This window comes from Ascaphus truei, unplaced genomic scaffold (assembly GCF_040206685.1).
Source record: "Ascaphus truei isolate aAscTru1 unplaced genomic scaffold, aAscTru1.hap1 HAP1_SCAFFOLD_593, whole genome shotgun sequence".
Taxonomy (NCBI): Eukaryota; Metazoa; Chordata; class Amphibia; order Anura; family Ascaphidae; genus Ascaphus; species Ascaphus truei.
In genome coordinates, this window is record NW_027456926.1 from 125,857 (window position 1) to 151,944 (window position 26,088).

At 59.6% G+C, this 26,088-nt stretch overlaps 1 protein-coding gene across 2 annotated transcripts in view; it reads right to left on the bottom strand.

Moving 5' to 3' along the window:
- LOC142485410 (NXPE family member 3-like) overlaps positions 1-3,709 on the bottom strand; it is a 124,678-nt gene extending 120,969 nt beyond the window's left edge. The window contains exon 1 of one of the 2 annotated variants that reach the window (XM_075584426.1): positions 3,135-3,709. In XM_075584426.1, coding sequence (XP_075440541.1) covers positions 3,135-3,200 — 66 coding nt within the window. In that variant the 5' untranslated portion in view covers positions 3,201-3,709. The remainder of the gene's footprint in view (positions 1-3,134) is intronic. The other variant, XM_075584428.1, reaches the window with a different exon arrangement.
- Positions 3,710-26,088: the final 22,379 nt, after the last annotated feature.

Genomic DNA, 26,088 nt, shown 5'->3' on the forward strand with positions numbered 1-26,088 from the left:
CGTGTGTGTGTGTGTGTGTGTGTAGTCCTTGCCTGAGCTGATCATCTCTTTGTGTAGCGTAGATATCAGTCCCTGTGTGTGTAGTCCTTGCCTGAGCTGATCACCTCTTTGTGTAGCGTAGATATCAGTCCCTGTGTGTGTAGTCCTTGCCTGAGCTGATCACCTCTTTGTGTAGCGTAGATATCAGTCCCTGTGTGTGTAGTCCTTGCCTGAGCTGATCACCTCTTTGTGTAGCGTAGATATCAGTCCCTGTGTGTGTAGTCCTTGCCTGAGCTGATCACCTCTTTGTGTAGCGGAGATATCAGTCCCTGTGTGTGTAGTCCTTGCCTGAGCTGATCACCTCTTTGTGTAGCGTAGATATCAGTCCCTGTGTGTGTAGTCCTTGCCTGAGCTGATCACCTCTTTGTGTAGCGTAGATATCAGTCCCTGTGTGTGTAGTCCTTGCCTGAGCTGATCACCTCTTTGTGTAGCGTAGATATCAGTCCCTGTGTGTGTAGTCCTTGCCTGAGCTGATCACCTCTTTGTGTAGCGTAGATATCAGTCCCTGTGTGTGTAGTCCTTGCCTGAGCTGATCACCTCTTTGTGTAGCGTAGATATCAGTTCCTGTGTGTGTAGTCCTTGCCTGAGCTGATCACCTCTTTGTGTAGCGTAGATATCAGTCCCTGTGTGTGTAGTCCTTGCCTGAGCTGATCACCTCTTTGTGTAGCGGAGATATCAGTCCCTGTGTGTGTAGTCCTTGCCTGAGCTGATCACCTCTTTGTGTAGCGTAGATATCAGTCCCTGTGTGTGTAGTCCTTGCCTGAGCTGATCACCTCTTTGTGTAGCGTAGATATCAGTCCCTGTGTGTGTAGTCCTTGCCTGAGCTGATCACCTCTTTGTGTAGCGGAGATATCAGTCCCTGTGTGTGTGTAGTCCTTGCCTGAGCTGATCACCTCTTTGTGTAGCGTAGATATCAGTCCCTGTGTGTGTAGTCCTTGCCTGAGCTGATCACCTCTTTGTGTAGCGTAGATATCAGTCCCTGTGTGTGTAGTCCTTGCCTGAGCTGATCACCTCTTTGTGTTGCGTAGATATCAGCCCCTGTGTGTGTAGTCCTTGCCTGAGCTGATCACCTCTTTGTGTAGCGTAGATATCAGTTCCTGTGTGTGTAGTCCTTGCCTGAGCTGATCACCTCTTTGTGTAGCGTAGATATCAGCCCCTGTGTGTGTAGTCCTTGCCTGAGCTGATCACCTCTTTGTGTAGCGTAGATATCAGCCCCTGTGTGTGTAGTCCTTGCCTGAGCTGATCACCTCTTTGTGTAGCGTAGATATCAGTTCCTGTGTGTGTAGTCCTTGCCTGAGCTGATCACCTCTTTGTGTAGCGTAGATATCAGCCCCTGTGTGTGTAGTCCTTGCCTGAGCTGATCACCTCTTTGTGTAGCGTAGATATCAGTCCCTGTGTGTGTAGTCCTTGCCTGAGCTGATCACCTCTTTGTGTTGCGTAGATATCAGCCCCTGTGTGTGTCTGTTCTCCACACACAGAGCTTTTCAAAATTTGTCATTGGGGATTAATGGGATATTTGTAGCTAAATCTGGTTTTTTTTTTTTTTTTTTAAACCAACGCTGGGTATATTGGGGTTAATTTTAGGCGCGGTTTTCTCCCAAGACAATCTGAGGTCAGACTCACCGCGCCACGCAGAACGCTGAGGTCAGACTCACCGCGCCACGCAGAACGCTGAGGTCAGACTCACCGCGCCACGCAGAACGCTGAGGTCAGACTCACCGCGCCACGCAGAACGCTGAGGTCAGACTCACCGGGCCACGCAGAACGCTGAGGTCAGACTCACCGCACCAAGCAGAACGCTGAGGTCAGACTCACCGCGCCACGCAGAACGCTGAGGTCAGACTCACCGCGCCAAGCAGAACGCTGAGGTCAGACTCACCGCGCCACGCAGAACGCTGAGGTCAGACTCACCGCGCCAACCAGAACGCTGAGGTCAGACTCACCGCGCCACGCAGAACGCTGAGGTCAGACTCACTACGCCAAGCAGAACGCTGAGGTCAGACTCACCGTGCCACGCAGAACACTGAGGTCAGACTCACCGCGCCAACCAGAACGCTGAGGTCAGACTCACCGTGCCAACCAGAACGCTGAGGTCAGACTCACCGCGCCAAGCAGAACGCTGAGGTCAGACTCACCACGCCACGGAGAACGCTGAGGTAAGACTCACCACGCCACGCAGAACGCTGAGGTCAGACTCACCACGCCACGCAGAATGCTGAGGTCAGACTCACCGCGCCAAGCAGAACGCTTAGGTCAGACTCAACGCGCCACGCAGAACGCTGAGGTCAGACTCAACGCGCCACGCAGAACGCTGAGGTCAGACTCACAGCACCACGCAGAACGGTGAGGTCAGACTCACCGCGCCACGCAGAACGCTGAGGTCAGACTCACCGCGCCACGTAGAACGCTGAGGTCAGACTCACCGCGCCACGCAGAACGCTGAGGTCAGACTCACCGCGCCACGCAGAACGCTGAGGTCAGACTCACCGCGCCACGCAGAACGCTGAGGTCAGACTCACCGTGCCAACCAGAACGCTGAGGTCAGACTCACCACGCAACGCAGAACGCTGAGGTCAGACTCACCGCGCCACGCAGAACACTGAGGTCAGACTCACCGTGCCACGCAGAACGCTGAGGTCAGACTCACCGCGCCAACCAGAACGCTGAGGTCAGACTCACCGCGCCACGCAGAACGCTGAGGTCAGACTCACTACGCCAAGCAGAACGCTGAGGTCAGACTCACCGTGCCACGCAGAACACTGAGGTCAGACTCACCGCGCCAACCAGAACGCTGAGGTCAGACTCACCGTGCCAACCAGAACGCTGAGGTCAGACTCACCGCGCCAAGCAGAACGCTGAGGTCAGACTCACCACGCCACGGAGAACGCTGAGGTAAGACTCACCACGCCACGCAGAACGCTGAGGTCAGACTCACCACGCCACGCAGAATGCTGAGGTCAGACTCACCGCGCCAAGCAGAACGCTGAGGTCAGACTCACTACGCCAAGCAGAACGCTGAGGTCAGACTCCCCGCGCCAAGCAGAACGCTGAGGTCAGACTCACTACGCCAAGCAGAACGCTGAGGTCAGACTCACCGCACCAAGGAAAACGCTGAAGAAGAGCAAAGTGGGGACGCACCTGAGACCGGAACGACAAGGCATTGGGTGTGTCACTGTGTGTGTCACTGTGTGTGTCACTGTGTATTTGTGTGTGTGTCACTGTGTGTCTTTCTTACTACGTGTTTGTGTGGGTCACTGTGTTTGTCACTGTGTGTGTGTGTCACTGTGTATCTTTCTGCCTGTGTCTGTCATTGCGTGTCTGTGTGTCACCGTCTGTGTGTAGCTGTGTAGTCTCATTGCGTCTCTGTGTGTCACCGTCTGTGTGTAGCTGTGTAGTCTCATTGCGTCTCTGTGTGTCACCGTCTGTGTGTAGCTGTGTAGTCTCATTGCGTCTCTGTGTGTCACCGTCTGTGTGTAACTGTGTGTCTCATTGCGTCTCTGTGTGTCACCGTCTGTGTGTAACTGTGTGTCTCATTGCGTGTCTGTGTGTCACCGTCTGTGTGTAACGGTGTGTCTCATTGCATGTCTGTGTGTCACCGTCTGTGTGTAACTGTGTCTCATTGCGTGTCTGTGTGTCACCGTCTGTGTGTAACTGTGTGTCTCATTGCGTCTCTGTGTGTCCCACACCCAGCCACACCCACCGTTTCCTCTGTTCTCAGTGGGAAGAGTTTGAGAACACACAGTAAACATCTCACACCAGTCCTAGAGGTGCCAGGCGCTGTATCCCCCTGTGCCAGTCCAAGAGGTGCCAGGCTCTGTATCCCCCTGCGCCAGTCCTAGAGGTGCCAGGCTCTGTATCCCCCTGCACCAGTCCTAGAGGTGCCAGGCTCTGCATCCCCCTGCACCAGTCCTAGAGGTGCCAGGCTCTGTATCCCTTCATAGCAGTCCTAGAGGTGCCAGGCTCTGTATGCCCTATTCCAGTCCTAGAGGTGCCAGGCTTTGTATCCCCCTGCACCAGTCCTAGAGGTGCCAGGCTCTGTATGCCCTATTCCAGTCCTAGAGGTGCCAGGCTTTGTATCCCCCTGCACCAGTCCTAGAGGTGCCAGGCTCTGTATGCCCTATTCCAGTCCTAGAGGTGCCAGGCTTTGTATCCCCTGCACCAGTCCTAGAGGTGCCAGGCTCTGCATCCCCTTGCACCAGTCCTAGAGGTGCCAGGCTCTGTATCCCCCTGCACCAGTCCTAGAGGTGCCAGGCTCGGTATCCCCCTGCACCAGTCTTAGAGGTGCCAGGCTCTGTATCCCCCTGTAGCAGTCCTGAAGGTGCCAGGCTCTGTATCCCCCTGCGCGGGAGCCGATGGCTGCGGGGAGGGGGAGCGTTAATACGCGGGGGCCGGTGGCTGCGGGGAGGGGGGCGTTACTGCGGGAGGGCAGGTGGCGGCAGGGAGGGGGGGCGTTGCTGCGCGGAGGCCGGTGGCTGCGGGGAGGGGGTGCGTTACTGCGGGAGGGCAGGTGGCGGCAGAGAGGGGGGGCGTTGCTGCGCGGGGGCCGGTGGCTGCGGGGAGGGGAAGCGTTGCTGCGCGGGGGCCGGTGGCTGCGGGGAGGGAGCGTTGCTGCGCGGGGGCCGGTGGCTGCGGGGAGGGGGGCGTTGCTGCGGGGCGATGAGCCATTGGCTGCGGGGAGGGGGAGCATTGCTGCGCGGGGGCCGGTGGCTGCGCGGGAGGGGGGCGTTGCTGCGCGGAGGCCGGTGGCTGCGGGGAGGGGGTGCGTTACTGCGGGAGGGCAGGTGGCGGCAGAGAGGGGGGGCGTTGCTGCGCGGGGGCCGGTGGCAGCGGGGAGGGGAAGCGTTGCTGCGCGGGGGGCCGGTGGCTGCGGGGAGGGGAGGCGTTGCTGCGCGGGGGCCGGTGGCGGCAGGGAGGGGGGGCGTTGCTGCGCGGGGGCCGGTGGCTGCGGGGAGGGGGGCGTTACTGCGGGAGGGCAGGTGGCGGCAGAGAGGGGGGCGTTGCTGCGCGGGGGCCGGTGGCTGCGGGGAGGGGAAGCGTTGCTGCGCGGGGGGCCGGTGGCTGCGGGGAGGGGAAGCGTTGCTGCGCGGGGGCCGGTGGCTGCGGGGAGGGGAGGCGTTGCTGCGCGGGGGCCGGTGGCGGCAGGGAGGGGGGGCGTTGCTGCGCGGGGGCCGGTGGCTGCGGGGAGGGGGGCGTTACTGCGGGAGGGCAGGTGGCGGCAGAGAGGGGGGGCGTTGCTGTGCGGGGGCCGGTGGCTGCGGGGAGGGGGGCGTTGCTGCGGGGCGATGAGCCATTGGCTGCGGGGAGGGGGAGCATTGCTGCGCGGGGGCCGGTGGCTGCGCGGGAGGGGGGCGTTGCTGCCCGTGGGCCGGTGGCTGAGGTGAGGGGGGGGCGTTGCTGCGCGGGGGCCGGTGGCGGCAGGGAGGGGGGCGTTGCTGCGCGGGGGCCGGTGGCTGCGGGGAGGGGGGCGTTACTGCGGGAGGGCAGGTGGCGGCAGAGAGGGGGGGCGTTGCTGCGCGGGGGCCGGTGGCTGCGGGGAGGGGAAGCGTTGCTGCGCGGGGGGCCGGTGGCTGCGGGGAGGGGAAGCGTTGCTGCGCGGGGGCCGGTGGCTGCGGGGAGGGGAAGCGTTGCTGCGCGGGGGCCGGTGGCTGCGGGGAGGGGAAGCGTTGCTGCGCGGGGGGCCGGTGGCTGCGGGGAGGGGGGCGTTGCTGCGGGGCGATGAGCCATTGGCTGCGGGGAGGGGGAGCATTGCTGCGCGGGGGCCGGTGGCTGCGGGGAGGGGAAGCGTTGCTGCGCGGGGGGCCGGTGGCTGCGGGGAGGGGAAGCGTTGCTGCGCGGGGGGCCGGTGGCTGCGGGGAGGGAGCGTTGCTGTGCGGGGGCCGGTGGCTGCGGGGAGGGGAAGCGTTGCTGCGCGGGGGGCCGGTGGCTGCGCGGGAGGGGGGCGTTGCTGCCCGTGGGCCGGTGGCTGCGGGGAGGGAGCGTTGCTGCGCGGGGGCCGGTGGCTGCGGGGAGGGGAAGCGTTGCTGCGCGGGGGCCGGTGGCTGCGGGGAGGGGGGCGTTGCTGCGGGGCGATGAGCCATTGGCTGCGGGGAGGGGGAGCATTGCTGCGCGGGGGCCGGTGGCTGCGCGGGAGGGGGGCGTTGCTGCCCGTGGGCCGGTGGCTGAGGTGAGGGGGGGGCGTTGCTGCGCGGGGGCCGGTGGCGGCAGGGAGGGGGGCGTTGCTGCGCGGGGGCCGGTGGCTGCGGGGAGGGGGGCGTTACTGCGGGAGGGCAGGTGGCGGCAGAGAGGGGGGGCGTTGCTGCGCGGGGGCCGGTGGCTGCGGGGAGGGGAAGCGTTGCTGCGCGGGGGGCCGGTGGCTGCGGGGAGGGGAAGCGTTGCTGTGCGGGGGCCGGTGGCTGCGGGGAGGGGAAGCGTTGCTGCGCGGGGGCCGGTGGCTGCGGGGAGGGGAAGCGTTGCTGCGCGGGGGGCCGGTGGCTGCGGGGAGGGAGCGTTGCTGTGCGGGGGGCCGGTGGCTGCGGGGAGGGGAAGCGTTGCTGCGCGGGGGGCCGGTGGCTGCGGGGAGGGAGCGTTGCTGCGCGGGGGGCCGGTGGCTGCGGGGAGGGGAAGCGTTGCTGCGCGGGGGCCGGTGGCTGCGGGGAGGGGAAGCGTTGCTGCGCGGGGGCCGGTGGCTGCGGGGAGGGGGGCGTTGCTGCGGGGCGATGAGCCATTGGCTGCGGGGAGGGGGAGCATTGCTGCGCGGGGGCCGGTGGCTGCGCGGGAGGGGGGCGTTGCTGCCCGTGGGCCGGTGGCTGAGGTGAGGGGGGGCGTTGCTGCGCGGGGGCCGGTGGCGGCAGGGAGGGGGGCGTTGCTGCGCGGGGGCCGGTGGCTGCGGGGAGGGGAAGCGTTGCTGCGCGGGGGGCCGGTGGCTGCGGGGAGGGGAAGCGTTGCTGTGCGGGGGGCCGGTGGCTGCGGGGAGGGGAAGCGTTGCTGCGCGGGGGCCGGTGGCTGCGGGGAGGGGAAGCGTTGCTGCGCGGGGGCCGGTGGCTGCGGGGAGGGGAAGCGTTGCTGCGCGGGGGGCCGGTGGCTGCGGGGAGGGGGGCGTTGCTGCGGGGCGATGAGCCATTGGCTGCGGGGAGGGGGAGCATTGCTGCGCGGGGGCCGGTGGCTGCGGGGAGGGGAAGCGTTGCTGCGCGGGGGGCCGGTGGCTGCGGGGAGGGGAAGCGTTGCTGCGCGGGGGGCCGGTGGCTGCGGGGAGGGAGCGTTGCTGTGCGGGGGGCCGGTGGCTGCGGGGAGGGGAAGCGTTGCTGCGCGGGGGCCGGTGGCTGCGGGGAGGGGAAGCGTTGCTGCGCGGGGGGCCGGTGGCTGCGGGGAGGGGAAGCGTTGCTGCGCGGGGGCCGGTGGCTGCGGGGAGGGGAAGCGTTGCTGCGCGGGGGCCGGTGGCTGCGGGGAGGGGGGCGTTGCTGCGGGGCGATGAGCCATTGGCTGCGGGGAGGGGGAGCATTGCTGCGCGGGGGCCGGTGGCTGCGCGGGAGGGGGGCGTTGCTGCCCGTGGGCCGGTGGCTGCGGGGAGGGAGCGTTGCTGTGCGGGGGGCCGGTGGCTGCGGGGAGGGGGGCGTTGCTGCGGGGCAATGAGCCATTGGCTGCGGGGAGGGGGAGCGTTGCTGCGCGGGGCCGGTGGCTGCGTGGGAGGGGGGCGTTGCTGCGCGGGGGCCGGTGGCTGAGGTGAGGGGGGGGCGTTGCTGCGCGGGGGCCGGTGGCTGCGGGGAGGGGGGCGTTGCTGCGGGGCAATGAGCCATTGGCTGCGGGGAGGGGGAGCGTTGCTGCGCGGGGCCGGTGGCTGCGTGGGAGGGGGGCGTTGCTGCGCGGGGGCCGGTGGCTGAGGTGAGGGGGGGGCGTTGCTGCGGGGCGGTGAGCCTTTGGCTGCGGGAGGGCAGATAGAATAAGGATGGGCGGAAGGAACTTTTTAGAGTACAAACAAGAGCTTTATTAAAAACAGCCGCTCACAGTGCTCCTCACACATTGACATTACCCACAATGCTCCTCACACATTGACATTACCCACAATGCTCCTCACACATTGACATTACCCACAATGCTCCTCACACATTGACATTACCCACAATGCTCCTCACACATTGACATTACCCACAATGCTCCTCACACATTGACATTACCCACAATGCTCCTCACGCATTGACATTATCCACAATGCTCCTCACACATTGACATTACCCACAATGCTCCTCACGCATTGACATTACCCACAATGCTCCTCAGACATTGACATTACCCACAATGCTCCTCACGCATTGACATTACCTACAATGCTCCTCACGCATTGACATTACCCACAATGCTCCTCACGCATTGACATTACCCACAATGCTCCTCACGCATTGACATTACCCACAATGCTCCTGACGCATTGACATTACCCACAATGCTCCTCACACATTGACATTATCCACAATGCTCCTCACACATTGACATTACCCACAATGCTCCTCACGCATTGACATTACCCACAATGCTCCTCAGACATTGACATTACCCACAATGCTCCTCACGCATTGACATTACCCACAATGCTCCTCACGCATTGACATTACCCACAATGCTCCTCACGCATTGACATTACCCACAATGCTCCTCACGCATTGACATTACCCACAATGCTCCTGACGCATTGACATTACCCACAATGCTCCTCACGCATTGACATTACCCACAATGCTCCTCACGCATTGACATTACCCACAATGCTCCTCACGCATTGACATTACCCACAATGCTCCTGACGCATTGACATTACCCACAATGCTCCTCACGCATTGACATTACCCACAATGCTCCTCACGCATTGACATTACCCACTCTTAATGCGCTGGGGAGGTATTTGATCGTAACTCTCTTTATGAATTGGGCCCCATCTTGGGCCATTGCCCTGGAACAGGATGACACATTTTCTGTGTCATAGGTCATAGTTCATAGTTCAGCTGCTTGTTAGTTTCCCCTATCCCAGCAGCTAGCTGCATGTGTAAAAGATACATTATTGTTACACATTCTCCCCTCCACTCAGCCAGTGTCGGTTGCCCTAGCAACCTCCCAATAATCCTAGCTGAGAATGGGTCTGCCCACCTCCCCTGTCTCTGCTGTCAAGTTAGTTTGATCCTCAGGCTATTCCTGTGTGACAAAGATTCCCTCACTTCCTGTTTGCATCCATGCAGGCCGAGTGAGTACACCTATCATACCTACTCCTTTGCAAGCCATCTGGTTTTGACCTTCCCTTAATACAGAAGCACCTTCACACAGAGAATCTCTCCTCTCTCTCCTCTCCCTCTCCCTCTCTCTCTCTTTTTTATTTATTTTTTATTTTGCTGTGACTTTCTCAATAAAGTTAAGAATATATTAAAGGACTTGTTGTGCTTTCACAGAGGGGTGAGTTCAGCTACCTGGCCATACACATATCCTGCATATAAACAAAAAGAGAAAATATAATGCTCACTAAATTAATGATGTAAATGTAATATGATTGTGCCTTACACGTCTAGGATGACGGTGGGTGCAACTGATGAGCAGAGATTAACATAAAGTAACAACAGCTGAGAAGTGAAGGCATGTTTGTTGCCAGCGCTTAACAACTAGAAGCTCATTTGGGAGTGCACTCCTTGCCAATTAAAACTTAACATTTAATTATTGGATACATTAAAATAAGTTCTTAACATATAGTGAATATGATTAACTACATATAATGTACTGAGGCGGGAGTCCAATAATTAAATGTTAAGTTTTAATTGCCAAGGAGTGCACTCCCAAATGAGGACATTTAGTGAATATGAGGACAAATGAGGACATTTAGTGAATATGAGGACAAATGAGGACATTTAGTGAATATGAGGACAAATGAGGACATTTAGTGAATATGAGGACAAATGAGGACATTTAGTGAATATGAGGAGAAATGAGGACATATAGTGAATATGATTAACTATATATAATGTACTGAGGCGGGAGGGAGTGGAGAGATGGTCGATGGCCACGGTGTATAATAAGGTATGCTATGCCTAAAATAAAACAGCAGAAGCAATTGACACCAATTGGCCTTGATTGAGGAGTAAGTTACCCTGCTGTGAGAGCTCAAAGACGCTTTCCCTGTATAAGTGTATTGTGCGTCATGTGGCGTAGCATCCCGATCAAACCAATTTGTATTGATATAAGTAGCCCAAAACAGTGTGCAGCTAATAAATATAATATTTAAGCTAATAGATTGTTATTACCACTGTATGTGCAAATCAATAACAGGTTGGTGGTACGTGGATTGATTCTGCGCCCAATGACATTTAACAAACACTAAACACAGATGGTAGATCAGGAAAGCTACTAGTTATAAAAACCAGGAATTAGCTGATACTGAACACTGCGTCATTGACTAAAGCGGTAAAATAATACTGTGGTCTATGGACCCAGCCTGCCTGCATCCCGTCACCTCAGCCTGCCTGCACCCCGTCACCTCAGCCTGCCTGCATCCCGTCACCTCAGCCTGTCTGCATCCCGTCACCTCAGCCTGTCTGCATCCCGTCACCTCAGCCTGCCTGCATCCCGTCACCTGTCCCCCCAGCCTGTCTGCACCCCGTCACCTCAGCCTGCCTGCATCCCGTCACCTCAGCCTGCCTGCACCCCGTCACCTCAGCCTGCCTGCATCCCGTCACCTCAGCCTGTCTGCATCCCGTCACCTGTCCCCCCAGCCTGCCTGCATCCCTGTCACCTGTCCCCCCAGCCTGCCTGCATCCCGTCACCTCAGCCTGCCTGCATCCCGTCACCTCAGCCTGTCTGCATCCCGTCACCTCAGCCTGTCTGCATCCCGTCACCTGTCCCCCCAGCCTGCCTGCATCCCGTCACCTGTCCCCCCAGCCTGTCTGCACCCCGTCACCTCAGCCTGCCTGCATCCCGTCACCTCAGCCTGCCTGCACCCCGTCACCTCAGCCTGCCTGCATCCCGTCACCTCAGCCTGTCTGCATCCCGTCACCTGTCCCCCCAGCCTGCCTGCATCCCGTCACCTCAGCCTGCCTGCATCCCGTCACCTCAGCCTGTGTGCATCCCGTCACCTGTCCCCCCAGCCTGCCTGCATCCCGTCACCTCAGCCTGTGTGCATCCCGTCACCTGTCCCCCCAGCCTGCCTGCATCCCGTCACCTCAGCCTGCCTGCATCCCGTCCCCTGTCCCCCCAGCCTGCCTGCATCCCGTCACCTCAGCCTGCCTGCATCCCGTCACCTCAGCCTGTCTGCATCCCGTCACCTCAGCCTGTCTGCATCCCGTCACCTGTCCCCCCAGCCTGCCTGCATCCCGTCACCTCAGCCTGCCTGCATCCCGTCACCTCAGCCTGTCTGCATCTCGTCACCTGTCCCCCCAGCCTGTCTGCATCCCGTCACCTGTCCCCCCAGCCTGCCTGCATCCCGTCACCTCAGCCTGCCTGCATCCCGTCACCTGTCCCCCCAGCCTGCCTGCATCCCGTCACCTCAGCCTGCCTGCATCCCGTCACCTGTCCCCCCAGCCTGCCTGCATCCCGTCACCTGTCCCCCCAGCCTGCCTGCATCCCGTCACCTGTCCCCCCAGCCTGCCTGCATCCCGTCACCTCAGCCTGCCTGCATCCCGTCACCTCAGCCTGCCTGCATCCCGTCACCTGTCCCCCCAGCCTGCCTGCATCCCGTCACCTCAGCCTGCCTGCATCCCGTCACCTCAGCCTGCCTGCATCCCGTCACCTGTCCCCCCAGCCTGCCTGCATCCCGTCACCTGTCCCCCCAGCCTGCCTGCATCCCGTCACCTGTCCCCCCAGCCTGCCTGCATCCCGTCACCTCAGCCTGCCTGCATCCCGTCACCTCAGCCTGCCTGCATCCCGTCACCTGTCCCCCCAGCCTGCCTGCATCCCGTCACCTCAGCCTGCCTGCATCCCGTCACCTGTCCCCCCAGCCTGCCTGCATCCCGTCACCTCAGCCTGCCTGCATCCCGTCACCTGTCCCCCCAGCCTGCCTGCATCCCGTCACCTGTCCCCCCAGCCTGCCTGCATCCCGTCACCTGTCCCCCCAGCCTGCCTGCATCCCGTCACCTCAGCCTGCCTGCATCCCGTCACCTCAGCCTGCCTGCATCCCGTCACCTGTCCCCCCAGCCTGCCTGCATCCCGTCACCTCAGCCTGCCTGCATCCCGTCACCTCAGCCTGCCTGCATCCCGTCACCTCAGCCTGTCTGCATCCCGTCACCTCAGCCTGTCTGCATCCCGTCACCTGTCCCCCCAGCCTGCCTGCATCCCGTCACCTCAGCCTGCCTGCATCCCGTCACCTGTCCCCCCAGCCTGCCTGCATCCCGTCACCTCAGCCTGCCTGCATCCCGTCACCTGTCCCCCCAGCCTGCCTGCATCCCGTCACCTCAGCCTGCCTGCATCCCGTCACCTGTCCCCCCAGCCTGCCTGCATCCCGTCACCTCAGCCTGCCTGCATCCCGTCACCTGTCCCCCCAGCCTGCCTGCATCCTGTCACCTCAGCCTGTCTGCATCCTGTCACCTGTCCCCCCAGCCTGTCTGCATCCCGTCACCTGTCCCCCCAGCCTGCCTGCATCCCGTCACCTGTCCCCCCAGCCTGCCTGCATCCCGTCACCTGTCCCCCCAGCCTGTCTGCATCCCGTCACCTCAGCCTGTCTGCATCCCGTCACCTGTCCCCCCAGCCTGCCTGCATCCTGTCACCTGTCCCCCCAGCCTGTCTGCATCCCGTCACCTCAGCCTGCCTGCATCCCGTCACCTGTCCCCCCAGCCTGTCTGCATCCTGTCACCTGTCCCCCCAGCCTGTCTGCATCCCGTCACCTCAGCCTGCCTGCATCCCGTCACCTGTCCCCCCAGCCTGCCTGCATCCCGTCACCTGTCCCCCCAGCCTGCCTGCATCCCGTCACCTCAGCCTGTCTGCATCCCGTCACCTGTCCCCCCAGCCTGCCTGCATCCCGTCACCTCAGCCTGGCTGCATCCCGTCACCTCAGCCTGTCTGCATCCTGTCACCTGTCCCCCCAGCCTGCCTGCATCCCGTCACCTCAGCCTGCCTGCATCCTGTCACCTCAGCCTGTCTGCATCCCGTCACCTCAGCCTGTCTGCATCCTGTCACCTGTCCCCCCAGCCTGCCTGCATCCCGTCACCTGTCCCCCCAGCCTGTCTGCATCCCGTCACCTGTCCCCCCAGCCTGCCTGCATCCCGTCACCTGTCCCCTCAGCCTGCCTGCATCCTGTCACCTCAGCCTGCCTGCATCCCGTCACCTGTCCCCCCAGCCTGTCTGCATCCCGTCACCTCAGCCTGTCTGCATCCTGTCACCTGTCCCCCCAGCCTGCCTGCATCCCGTCACCTGTCCCCCCAGCCTGTCTGCATCCCGTCACCTGTCCCCCCAGCTTGCCTGCATCCCGTCACCTGTCCCCCCAGCCTGCCTGCATCCCGTCACCTCAGCCTGTCTGCATCCCGTCACCTGTCCCCCCAGCCTGCCTGCATCCCGTCACCTCAGCCTGTCTGCATCCCATCACCTGTCCCCCCAGCCTGTCTGCATCCTGTCACCTCAGCCTGTCTGCATCCCATCACCTGTCCCCCCAGCCTGTCTGCATCCCGTCACCTCAGCCTGTCTGCATCCCGTCACCTGTCCCCCCAGCCTGCCTGCATCCCGTCACCTCAGCCTGTCTGCATCCCGTCACCTGTCCCCCCAGCCTGCCTGCATCCCGTCACCTCAGCCTGCCTGCATCCCGTCACCTCAGCCTGTCTGCATCCCGTCACCTGTCCCCCCAGCCTGCCTGCATCCCGTCACCTCAGCCTGTCTGCATCCCGTCACCTCAGCCTGTCTGCATCCCGTCACCTGTCCCCCCAGCCTGCCTGCATCCCATCACCTCAGCCTGTCTGCATCCCGTCACCTGTCCCCCCAGCCTGTCTGCATCCCGTCACCTGTCCCCCCAGCCTGCCTGCATCCCGTCACCTCAGCCTGCCTGCATCCCGTCACCTCAGCCTGTCTGCATCCCGTCACCTGTCCCCCCAGCCTGCCTGCATCCCGTCACCTCAGCCTGCCTGCATCCCGTCACCTCAGCCTGTCTGCATCCCGTCACCTGTCCCCCCAGCCTGCCTGCATCCCGTCACCTCAGCCTGTCTGCATCCCGTCACCTCAGCCTGCCTGCATCCCGTCACCTCAGCCTGTCTGCATCCCGTCACCTGTCCCCCCAGCCTGCCTGCATCCCGTCACCTCAGCCTGCCTGCATCCCGTCACCTCAGCCTGTCTGCATCCCGTCACCTGTCCCCTCAGCCTGCCTGCATCCTGTCACCTGTCCCCCCAGCCTGTCTGCATCCCGTCACCTCAGCCTGCCTGCATCCCGTCACCTGTCCCCCCAGCCTGTCTGCATCCCGTCACCTGTCCCCCCAGCCTGCCTGCATCCTGTCACCTGTCCCCCCAGCCTGTCTGCATCCCGTCACCTCAGCCTGCCTGCATCCCGTCACCTGTCCCCCCAGCCTGTCTGCATCCCGTCACCTGTCCCCCCAGCCTGCCTGCATCCCGTCACCTGTCCCCCCAGCCTGCCTGCATCCCGTCACCTGTCCCCCCAGCCTGCCTGCATCCCGTCACCTCAGCCTGTCTGCATCCCGTCACCTGTCCCCCCAGCCTGCCTGCATCCCGTCACCTCAGCCTGTCTGCATCCCGTCACCTCAATTAACAACAGCTGAGAAGTGAAGGCATGTTTGTTGCCAACGCTTAACAACTAGAAGCTCATTTGGGAGTGCACTCCTTGGCAATTAAAACTTAACATTTAAGTTGCTATTGGACTCCCGCCTCAGTACATTATATGTAGTTAATCATATTCACTAAATGTCCTCATTTGTCCTCATATTCACTAAATGTCCTCATTTGTCCTCATATTCACTAAATGTCCTCATTTGTCCTCATATTCACTAAATGTCCTCATTTGTCCTCATATTCACTAAATGTCCTCATTTGGGAGTGCACTCCTTGGCAATTAAAACTTAACATTTAATTATTGGACTCACGCCTCAGTACATTATATGTAGTTAATCATATTCACTATATGTTAAGAACTTATTTTAACGTATCCAATAATTAAATGTTAAGTTTTAATTGCCAAGGAGTGCACTCCCAAATGAGCTTCTAGTTGTTAAGCGCTGGCAACAAACATGCCTTCACTCCTCAGCTGTTGTTAATTGATCCTGCATATAACCCTGAGGCTGCAGGATAGTCACCCTGTCTATCATGAACTGTGGGATCACTATCACGGTACAAGATACTGTGTGCCACGCTTAAGCACTCTGTTTCTGATGTAACCGGGGGCCCAGCAGGGCCGCTCTGATTAGGTCTCAGGGCAAGTATGGTGATAACCCCTATAGGACATAGGCTTCCTCTCTTACAGCCTGTAGCCTTCTTCAGCACCATGGCTATGGACCCTAACTGAATGGGACACTTTCCTTGACTATATAAAATAACCATCAGGGGCCAGGGCAGTATCACTATACATCAACTACAGCATATACCCCCACGGTGATGTCACTGGTATCCATGCATAATCCAGAATAGGTGCACTCACGATACCGGGTAACAAAATCGCCACGGAAGCACCGCAACAGCGCTCCCCGCTGGATGCCGGAGCCACGGGCAGACCACCGCAACAACGCTTCCCCGCTGGATGCCGGAGCCACGGGTAGATCCCCGCAACGGCGCTCCCCGCTGGATGCCGGAGCCACGGGAAGACCACCGCAACAGCGCTCCCCGCTGGATGCCGGAGCCACGGGCAGACCACCGCAACAACGCTTCCCCGCTGGATGCCGGAGCCACGGGCAGACCACCGCAACAACGCTTCCCCGCTGGATGCCGGAGCCACGGGTAGATCCCCGCAACAACGCTTCCCCGCTGGATGCCGGAGCCACAGGTAGATCACAGCAACAACGCTCCCCGCTGGATGTCGGAGCCACGGGTAGATCCCCGCAACAACGCTCCCCGCTGGATGCCGGAGCCACGGGTAGATCACCACAACAACGCTCCCTGCTGGATGCCGGAGCCACGGGTAGATCACCGCAACAACGCTCCCCGCTGGATGCCGGAGCCACGGGTAGATCACAGCAACAACGCTCCCCGCTGGATGCCGGAGCCACGGGTAGATCACCGCAACAACGCTCCCCGCTGGATGCCGGAGCCACGGGTAGATCACCACAACAACGCTCCCTGCTGGATGCCGGAGCCACGGGTAGATCACCGCAACAAACTCCCCGCTGGATGCCGGAGCCACGGGTAGATCACCGCAACAAACTCCCCGCTGGATGCCGGAGCCACGGGTAGATCACCGCAACAAACTCCCCGCTGGATGCCGGAGCCACGGGTAGATCCCCGCAACAACGCTCCCGGCTGGATGCCGGAGCCACGGGTAGATCACCACAACAACGCTCCCTTCTGGATGCCGGAGCCATGGGTAGATCACCGCAACAACGCTCCCCGCTGGATGCCGGAGCCACGGGTAGATCACCGCAACAACGCTCCCTGCTGGATGATGGAGCCACGGGTAGATCACCGCAACAAACTCCCCGCTGGATGCCGGAGCCACGGGTAGATCACCGCAACAACGCTCCCCGCTGGATGCCGGAGCCACGGGTAGATCACCACAACAACGCTCCCTTCTGGATGCCGGAGCCATGGGTAGATCACCGCAACAACGCTCCCCGCTGGATGCCGGAGACACGGGTAGATCACCGCAACAACGCTCCCTGCTGGATGATGGAGCCACGGGTAGATCACCGCAACAAACTCCCCGCTGGATGCCGGAGCCACGGGTAGATCACCGCAACAACGCTCCCCGCTGGATGCCGGAGCCACGGGTAGATCACCGCAACAACGCTTCCCCGCTGGATGCCGGAGCCACGGGCAGACCACCGCAACAACGCTCCCCGCTGGATGCCGGAGCCACGGGTAGATCACCGCAACAACGCTCCCCGCTGGATGCCGGAGCCACGGGAAGATCCCCGCAACAACGCTCCCCGCTGGATGCCGGAGCCACGGGAAGATCCCCGCAACAACGCTCCCCGCTGGATGCCGGAGCCACGGGTAGATCACCGCAACAACGCTCCCCGCTGGATGCCGGAGCCACGGGTAGATCACCGCAACAACGCTCCCCGCTGGATGCCGGAGCCACGGGTAGATCACCACAACAACGCTCCCTGCTGGATGCCGGAGCCACGGGTAGATCACCGCAACAAACTCCCCGCTGGATGCCGGAGCCACGGGTAGATCACCGCAACAAACTCCCCGCTGGATGCCGGAGCCACGGGTAGATCACCGCAACAAACTCCCCGCTGGATGCCGGAGCCACGGGTAGATCACCACAACAACGCTCCCTTCTGGATGCCGGAGCCATGGGTAGATCACCGCAACAACGCTCCCCGCTGGATGCCGGAGCCACGGGTAGATCACCGCAACAACGCTTCCCCGCTGGATGCCGGAGACACGGGTAGATCACCGCAACAACGCTCCCTGCTGGATGATGGAGCCACGGGTAGATCACCGCAACAAACTCCCCGCTGGATGCCGGAGCCACGGGTAGATCACCGCAACAACGCTCCCCGCTGGATGCCGGAGCCACGGGTAGATCACCGCAACAACGCTTCCCCGCTGGATGCCGGAGACACGGGTAGATCACAGCAACAACGCTCCCTGCTGGATGATGGAGCCACGGGTAGATCACCGCAACAAACTCCCCGCTGGATGCCGGAGCCACGGGTAGATCACCGCAACAACGCTCCCCGCTGGATGCCGGAGCCACGGGTAGATCACCGCAACAACGCTTCCCCGCTGGATGCCGGAGCCACGGGTAGATCACCGCAACAACGCTTCCCCGCTGGATGCCGGAGACACGGGTAGATCACCGCAACAACGCTCCCTGCTGGATGATGGAGCCACGGGTAGATCACCGCAACAAACTCCCCGCTGGATGCCGGAGCCACGGGTAGATCACCGCAACAACGCTCCCCGCTGGATGCCGGAGCCACGGGTAGATCACCGCAACAACGCTTCCCCGCTGGATGCCGGAGCCACGGGTAGATCACAGCAACAACGCTCCCCGCTGGATGCCGGAGCCACGGGTAGATCCCCGCAACAACGCTCCCCGCTGGATGCCGGAGCCACGGGTAGATGAACAATAGAAATAAAGACGCCCTCCACTGGTCTTCCAAAGAGTATAAAATGTACGGCTCACGCATCAACGTATCGGGCTCCTCGCAATCCTTTGTCATGACGGTTCCCCGCATAGCCAAGACGGGAGCCCACGCAGCTAACCCCCTGCGGCCATCCACCCCTGACCTGACATAGTACTCCATAGGAGAGGCTACAGGTGCAAAAAACTAATTACAGTCCTTGTAGTTTAGTTTAGCTGTTGGCTTATTTAATGCTGGTACCCTTCCAACGCATGCATCAGGGGTGACCAACCCCCGTCGTCCTCAAGGGATAGGCACAAGCTGGCTTAGTATCCGTACCCTTAAACAACAGTGTCTCGGCCTATACGTAACCAAATGGGAGCCCAATTACAGCACCAAAACTGAGGAAGAGCTCTAATTGGGACCACCCAATTAATAAGTACACCAAGTGAGTTTCAGGGGACGAAACTATTGAGGCTTACTAAATACGCACCTTAACAGCAGGAGGGCTAGGTAGCACTGTCCCTCAAGCGTACACACGCGACAATTCTGACAATATTGACCAGTCTGGTCATGCATCTCGGGGCCAGTGTCGACAGGCAGAGCAGCTCAGCGTTCACACGGCATACAAGACTAATATTTATTGCTGGAGATACCATCAACACCCAAACTGCCAGCGACTTCCAGCTCCAGTCGGGAGCAACGGTAACCCGACACAAAATAGTCAGCGGTATAGAATCGAGGTACAGCAGCGCCCTCCTTTTCTATAACGGTATGCATGACGGGTAGGCGCCAGCTAACTGAGTATTCATATTCCAACACGAAACAGGGTGTCGGGGCTGCTCGTAATCGCGCGGAGAAATCCATCACGGCAGACGTACTGAGGGAAGGCACGAGAATGTGTGTGGGACAATGAGTCCATTCAGTGGGTGATAGTGGGTGAAAACATTGATACACACTTACGCATTAATGATACCCAAGAAAGCTCCGCGATGTTATGGTCGTGCCTTGAGAGTGGCTCGCAGACATACGCTTTGGCCAAAGGGTTAAACTAAATGACCCTTTTTTTCCCCCAGAGATACATAGGTGTTTCACTGTGTATTTTTGTCACATTGGATGTAGCTCTGGACTTCTTTGTTTCTTGTTTTTTTTTTAACCCTTTAACAGTTATCAGGGATTTTTTCGCCATTTAGCCAATTACTCGGACGTCTGCCTATCTGTCCCATTTTCAAATGTGGCTCGTGAAGTCGGGGTACTTCTGAGTAATATTCCTTTCTTTTGCGGCACTGCTATTATTTATCGTTTATTTGCGTAGCGCCAACGTGTGCCGCAGCGTGGTACAATGGGGGGGGGGGGAATATGGAGTTATGCATATTACAGGAACACTTACGTACAAGTGTGGAGACACATGCACAAACACGTGGGAGGGAATCCCAGAGAGGGGGGCAGCGCGGGAGAAGTCTGTCAGGCGGGAGTCGGAGGAAGGAATAAGGCTGGGGGAGCGTCTCTCCCCAGCCCCCCCTCCCCTTCTCCCCACCACCCCACACTCTCCCCATCACCCCACACTCTCCCCATCACCCCTCCTCTCCCCACCACCCCGCACTCTCCCCAGCCCTCCTCTCCCCACCCACCCCCTTATCCCCCCTCTCCCCACCCACCCCCTTATCCCCCCTCTCCCCACCACCCCTCCCCATCACCCCGCACTCTCCCCATCACCAATCCTCACCCCACCACCCTGCACTCTTCCCATCACCCCTCCTCTCCCAACCACCCCGCACTCTCCCCATCACCCCGCACTCTCCCCATCACCCTTCCTCTCCCCACCACCCCGCACCCTCCCCATCACCCCTCCTCTCCCCACCACCCCACACTCTCCCCATCACCCCTCCTCTCCCCACCACCCCGCACTCTCCCCATCACCCCTCCTCACCCCCCTCCCCATCACCCCTCCTCTCCGCATTCTCCCCATCACCCTGCACTCTCCCAACCACCCCACTCTCCCCATCCCCCCTCCTCTCCCCACCACCCCGCACTCTCCCCATCACCCCTCCTCTCCCCAGCCTCCTTTTCCCCACCACCCCACTTATCCCCCCTCTCCCCACCCCCCTCCCCTTCTCCCCACCACCTGCACTCTCCCCATCACCCCGCACTCTCCCCATCACCCCTCCTCTCCCCACCACCCCGCACCCTCCCAATCACCCCTCCTCTCCCCACCACCCCGCACCCTCCCCATCACCCCTCCTCTCCCCACCACCCCTCCTCTCCCCACCACCCCGCACTCTCCCCATCACCCCTCCTCTCCCCACCACCCCGCACCCTCCCCATCACCCCTCCTCTCCCCACCACCCCGCACCCTCCCCATCACCCCTCCTCTCCCCACCACCCCACACTCTCCCCATCACCCCTCCTCACCCCCCTCCCCATCACCCCTCCTCTCCCCACCACCCCGCACTCTCCCCATCACCCTGCACTCTCCCAACCACCCCGCACTCTCCCCATCCCCCCTCCTCTCCCCACCACCCCACACTCTCCCCATCACCCCTCCTCTCCCCAGCCTCCTTTTCCCCACCACCCCACTTATCCCCCCTCTCCCCACCCTCCCTCCCCTTCTCCCCACCCTCCCTCCCCTTCTCCCCACCACCCGCACTCTCCCCATCACCCCGCACTCTCCCCATCACCCCTCCTCTCCCCACCACCCCGCACCCTCCCCATCACCCCTCCTCCCCGCACTCTCCCCATCACCCCTCCTCTCCCCACCACCCCGCACCCTCCCCACCACCCCGCACCCTCCCCATCACCCCTCCTCTCCCCACCACCCCGCACTCTCCCCATCACCCCTCATCTCCCCACCACCCCGCACTCTCCCCATCACCCCTCCTCTCCCCACCACCCCGCACTCTCCCCATCATCCCTCCTCTCCCCACCACCCCGCACTCTCCCCATCATCCCTCCTCTCCCCACCACCCCGCACTCTCCCCATCATCCCTCCTCTCCCCACCACCCCGCACTCTCCCCATCATCCCTCCTCTCCCCACCACCCCGCACTCTCCCCATCCCCCGTCCTCTCCCCATCATCCCTCCTCTCCCCAGCCCCCCTTTCCCCCCCCCCCCTAATCCCCACCCCCCCTCTCCCCCCCTTCACTGCTTTGCTGTTAAAGGTGGAATAGGGGCACGCTTGTACTCTGCTTATTCTTTCGTTTTCTGTCTTGGGAATCGATCACGCGCGTTTCCTGCCTGAAAGCTCTGCTTCTGCTTTTCAGAGCGGTAAGGGGGCCTATTCTCGTAGCTCGGAAGTTGTCCGTGCCAAGCTGGGTGGGTTGGCATGTTGACAAGAAGCTGAATGAAATGCGTGGGGAAACCCCCTCTATTCTCTATTGCAATTCACATCTTCTGAACAGCGTCTATAAAAAAAATATGTCAGTAAAAAACGCCCGGTGTAACAGCCGAAACGCCCGGTGTGACAGCCGAAACGCCCGGTGTGACAGCCGAAACGCCCGGTGTGACAGCCGAAACGCCCGGTGTGACAGCCGAAACGCCCGGATCGGGCGCACTTTAGACGCGGAATGACCTGAGGTGGCGCCAACTCCATCCGCGGTCTGATTCATGGGATTTCCGCTCTCTCGGCCTAACCCGTATTTCAGGCTCTTGACGGAACTCGCGGTAACCAATCTCGCCGCCAGCGATGGTTTTACAAATTTGCCGCCGCTAGGCTACTTGCCGGTGTCGGGCCGCCTCCTTGGTGCCTCCGCTCCCGCTCCTTCGGAATCCCGGCGTCGCCCTGCTCTTGCCTCGCCGACGCACGAGAACGCCATTCTTGCCACACTCGGTGTGGTGTTGTCGGATACTTGGAATTCCACACGTGGGAGGCATGGAGGTTATTGGCCAATTTTCGTTCTGTCAACAAGAGGTCTAGGATGTAGATGTAATAGGAAGTCAGTTCTCCGTGTTCTGGATGTTGGGGCTCAAGAGTAAATATTCTGTGTTCTTTTTGGTTTACCACAGGTTTTAATGAAAAATTCACGGCCGTGGGAGCTACACGTGTTCCCTGACCTCTGCGTGCCTTCACCTCTGCCGTGTGGGAGAAGCACAAGGTGTTTTTCAGTGGGTATGGATGGGTTAACGGTGCACGTGGCTCTGTGGCTACGTTATAGAGATCAAAAGACAAGATGCATCTGATCTCAGACGCGCTATTAGAGAGGGTCGGGGTTCCTTACAATGTATCTGATCCCAGACGCGCTATTAGAGAGGGTCGGGGTTCCTTACAATGCATCTGATCTCAGACGCGCTATTAGAGAGGGTCGGGTTCCTTACATTGCATCTGATCTCAGACGCGCTATTAGAGAGGGTCGGGGTTCCTTACAATGCATCTGATCTCACACGCGCTATTAGAGAGGGTTGGGGTTCCTTACAATGCATCTGATCTCAGACGTGCTATTAGAGAGGGTTGGGGTTCCTTACAATGCATCTAATCTCAGACACGCTATTAGAGAGGGTTGGGGTTCCTTACAATGCATCTGATCACAGACGCGCTATTAGAGAGGGTTGGGGCTCCTTACAATGCATCTGATCACAGACGCGCTATTAGAGAGGGTTGGGGTTCCTTACACTGCATCTGATCTCAGACGCGCTATTAGAGAGGGTTGGGGTTCCTTACAATGCATCTAATCTCAGACACGCTATTAGAGAGGGTTGGGGTTCCTTACAATGCATCTGATCTCAGACGCGCTATTAGAGAGGGTCGGGGTTCCTTACATTGCATCTGATCTCAGACGCGCTATTAGAGAGGGTCGGGGTTCCTTACAATGCATCTGATCTCACACGCGCTATTAGAGAGGGTTGGGTTTCCTTACAATGCATCTGATCTCAGACGTGCTATTAGAGAGGGTTGGGGTTCCTTACAATGCATCTAATCTCAGACACACTATTAGAGAGGGTTGGGGTTCCTTACAATGCATCTGATCTCAGACGCGCTATTAGAGAGGGTTGGGGTTCCTTACAATGCATCTGATCTCAGACGCGCTATTAGAGAGGGTCAGGGTTCCTTACAATGCATCTGATCTCAGACGCGCTATTAGAGAGGGTCGCCACACAGCACGCCAAACAGCACGCCTGATTTACAGTAACTAAGGAGTTTGCAGAACACCTCTCTCCATTTATGGACGCAATACTCAGGAATGTGGCTGGTGCTATGTGAGCGACTCTGCCCCCTCCCTTATCACCAATGAAGCTCCCTATACGGACTGTTTAACCATTAGCTGCTGATATGTTCTGCCCCTTACTGTTCTCCTACGCTCACGGTGACGGTAGGGGGGGAGAGGGGGGGTTACCAGGCTCTCAATAAAGGTCACGCCCATGAATGGTTACCCCTGATCCGTATATAAGGGTTCGTGAGAGTTAGCTCTTGGACCCAGTAACACTATCTTTCAAATGCATGACTTGTAATAAAGATAGTGGTGTTTTTACCTGAGGGATGGCTAGGGCGTGAGTTTGAAGGGGTGTTTTGCGGAGGAATTGTTGTCAGAATGTGCCTGGGTAGTCGGGGTCCGGCGTTGTCGGTTCCCCTATAACTGTACCCGGGAACCATGCCTGATTCTCGGAGACATGTAGGCACAGTGTCCCGGCAATACCTCCCCTTGAAAACGCTTGCGCGACTCACCGGTTCCCTGCTTCAGCATAGCCCAGAAAGGTAAAATGGGGTCACGGGGATGAAATGTGTCCCTGCAACTGAGGTGGATCCCTATGTTAAGTAGGGTACCCCCAGGTAGCCCAGAACCGGTATTGGGTTTATAACCATAGATATGGTTGTGACGGGGACTCTCAGAGTCCAGTCTAAGTCTCATAGATACAGCAGTGCGTGGGGAATACAGCCTGATAGAAATAAAAGTGCAGCTTCCTATTCTATTCCCCATACCCAGAGACTTAGGAAAGTATTAAAGTATATTTTTATTAATACTGTGATAAGTGCTGGTATGTACTGTTGTGTTCTGTAAATGAGCTGGGACTTTCGGAACCGATGCCCAGTCAGGTTGCCAGGGCTACCAAGCTGGCGCCAGTAAGTCTGCTGGACATCGGAGTTGCAAGTAGCCAGAGGATTCCAGAGGTGTGAAAGCCATCTGGGCAGCAGGGAAAGGCTCAAGTACCCAGGTCCGGGGAACAATGGCAGTCGCCCGGGCTGCCATTTGTTCTGCCAGACCTGGTGAAGTCTGACCCGGCGGGTGGCGTGAGATAGCCAGGGACGGAGGTGGCAAGCTCGCGCATGTCCCTTGGCAATCTCAGATTTCCCGCAGACCCGGCTTTCCATAGCGGCTTCGCTCTGATTGGCGGCTGAGAAAGTTCCCACGCTGTGATTGGCTGTAGTATTTTGTGAATGAAGCTCAGAAGTACTACAAGAAGCCGCGAGCCAATCAGATTGGAGATCCCCGGTAGCAAGAGCGCGGACGGGCTTTTCAAAGTGGCTTCTGCGCGAATAGCAGAGCAACCGGCTTCGATTTCGAGCCCGAGAAGCCCGCCCGAAATATTCTAAAGTCCCGACTTTTTTCGGCCAAGTTTCGAGAATGGAACGCAGCGTTCGCGGCTGGGATTGCAAGTCGATGTTAGTTCCAGGACGTTTGGTACGAACCCCCGGTCAAGAAAAAGTCCCAAGTTCTCAGGAGAGAAGGGAGCGGTGGCGTGTGGAACTTCACGCCCATTTGGGTCCCAGGAGATTCCGGGCTAAGTCCCGGTCAGGGTAAATCTCTTATTTAGGGTTCCCTGCACCTAGGAGAGTCTAGTTTTCGACCCCCAGACCCCCAGTAAGTGCGTGTTTATGTCTTTTTTTTTTGTGTTTCACTGTGTGTAAGCGATTTTAAGCGAATAAACTACAATTTATTTCATTACCTTTGTTTTGCGCAATGAATTATCCTGGTAAAAAAGGTGTAAACGGCCCGGTCTCCCGCGACACCTCACTTTAAGGGCTCAATTCTACCAAATGCTGCTCGGCGGCGGCGGCGCTATTCTGTGACGTCACCCAGCGCTTCCGCCGAGCAGCATAGCGATTATACCAGGGTGGGGGTTTCTTTAGAATTTCCCAATATAATTGTAGGTTTCCTTAAGCCAAGAAGGTTAAAAGACAGAGGTTAGCCAGGGAGAGTCCTGCCAGCACTGGGCGCCCTTACTCACCAACAGGGCGTGTTAAGCCCGCTCTGCACACGGAGTAGGAGAGGGCAGGGGGGGTAATGGTTTGAGTCAGCGGATGGCATTGGGGGGTGAGGTTTGGCCGATGCACCATTCAAACCCAGGGTAGCGCCAACTTTTGGAGCTGCGCCCCCCTGCCTGCTCTCACTCGCTCTCGTGCCCCCCCCCCCTTAACTTGTTTGGCGGCGCCAAATGGACGCGTGACGTCACTCCGCAGCGTCATTTGACGGGACGCGTCCCAGCCACTCTTCTGAATCCCGGTTAAGTGAGTTTGCGGCGGGGGGGCCTCACGCCACACCCCCCCCGGCATTTAATTTAAATGCCTCCGGGGGGGAAGAGTGGGGGGGCTTTTGCAACCGCCCGCGCCCCCACCCCAAAAAAATATATCCGCCGCGCCCCCCCCCCCCACCTTGCGCCTTGCTGATTTAACGCAAGGGCATTTAAAGGCACAAACACCGTATAGTGTGTCACAGGCACAACGTCTCGCCGTGTAACCGCTGTCCCTGTGAGTTGGACGCGTAAAACTGTCCCCCCTCAGTTAAAATGCTCCAGTGACCTCAGGGTTTGGGTTTGGGAACGTCACCGGGTTGGCTGCCAAGTTTGGGGACTTGTAACGAACACAAATAGTTTTACTGCGGCAGTAAAGCTAAGAAATGGTCGCCGGGATTTAAACGCTTTGATACTTTGTTGAAGGGGGGACCGTGCGGGAGATGTG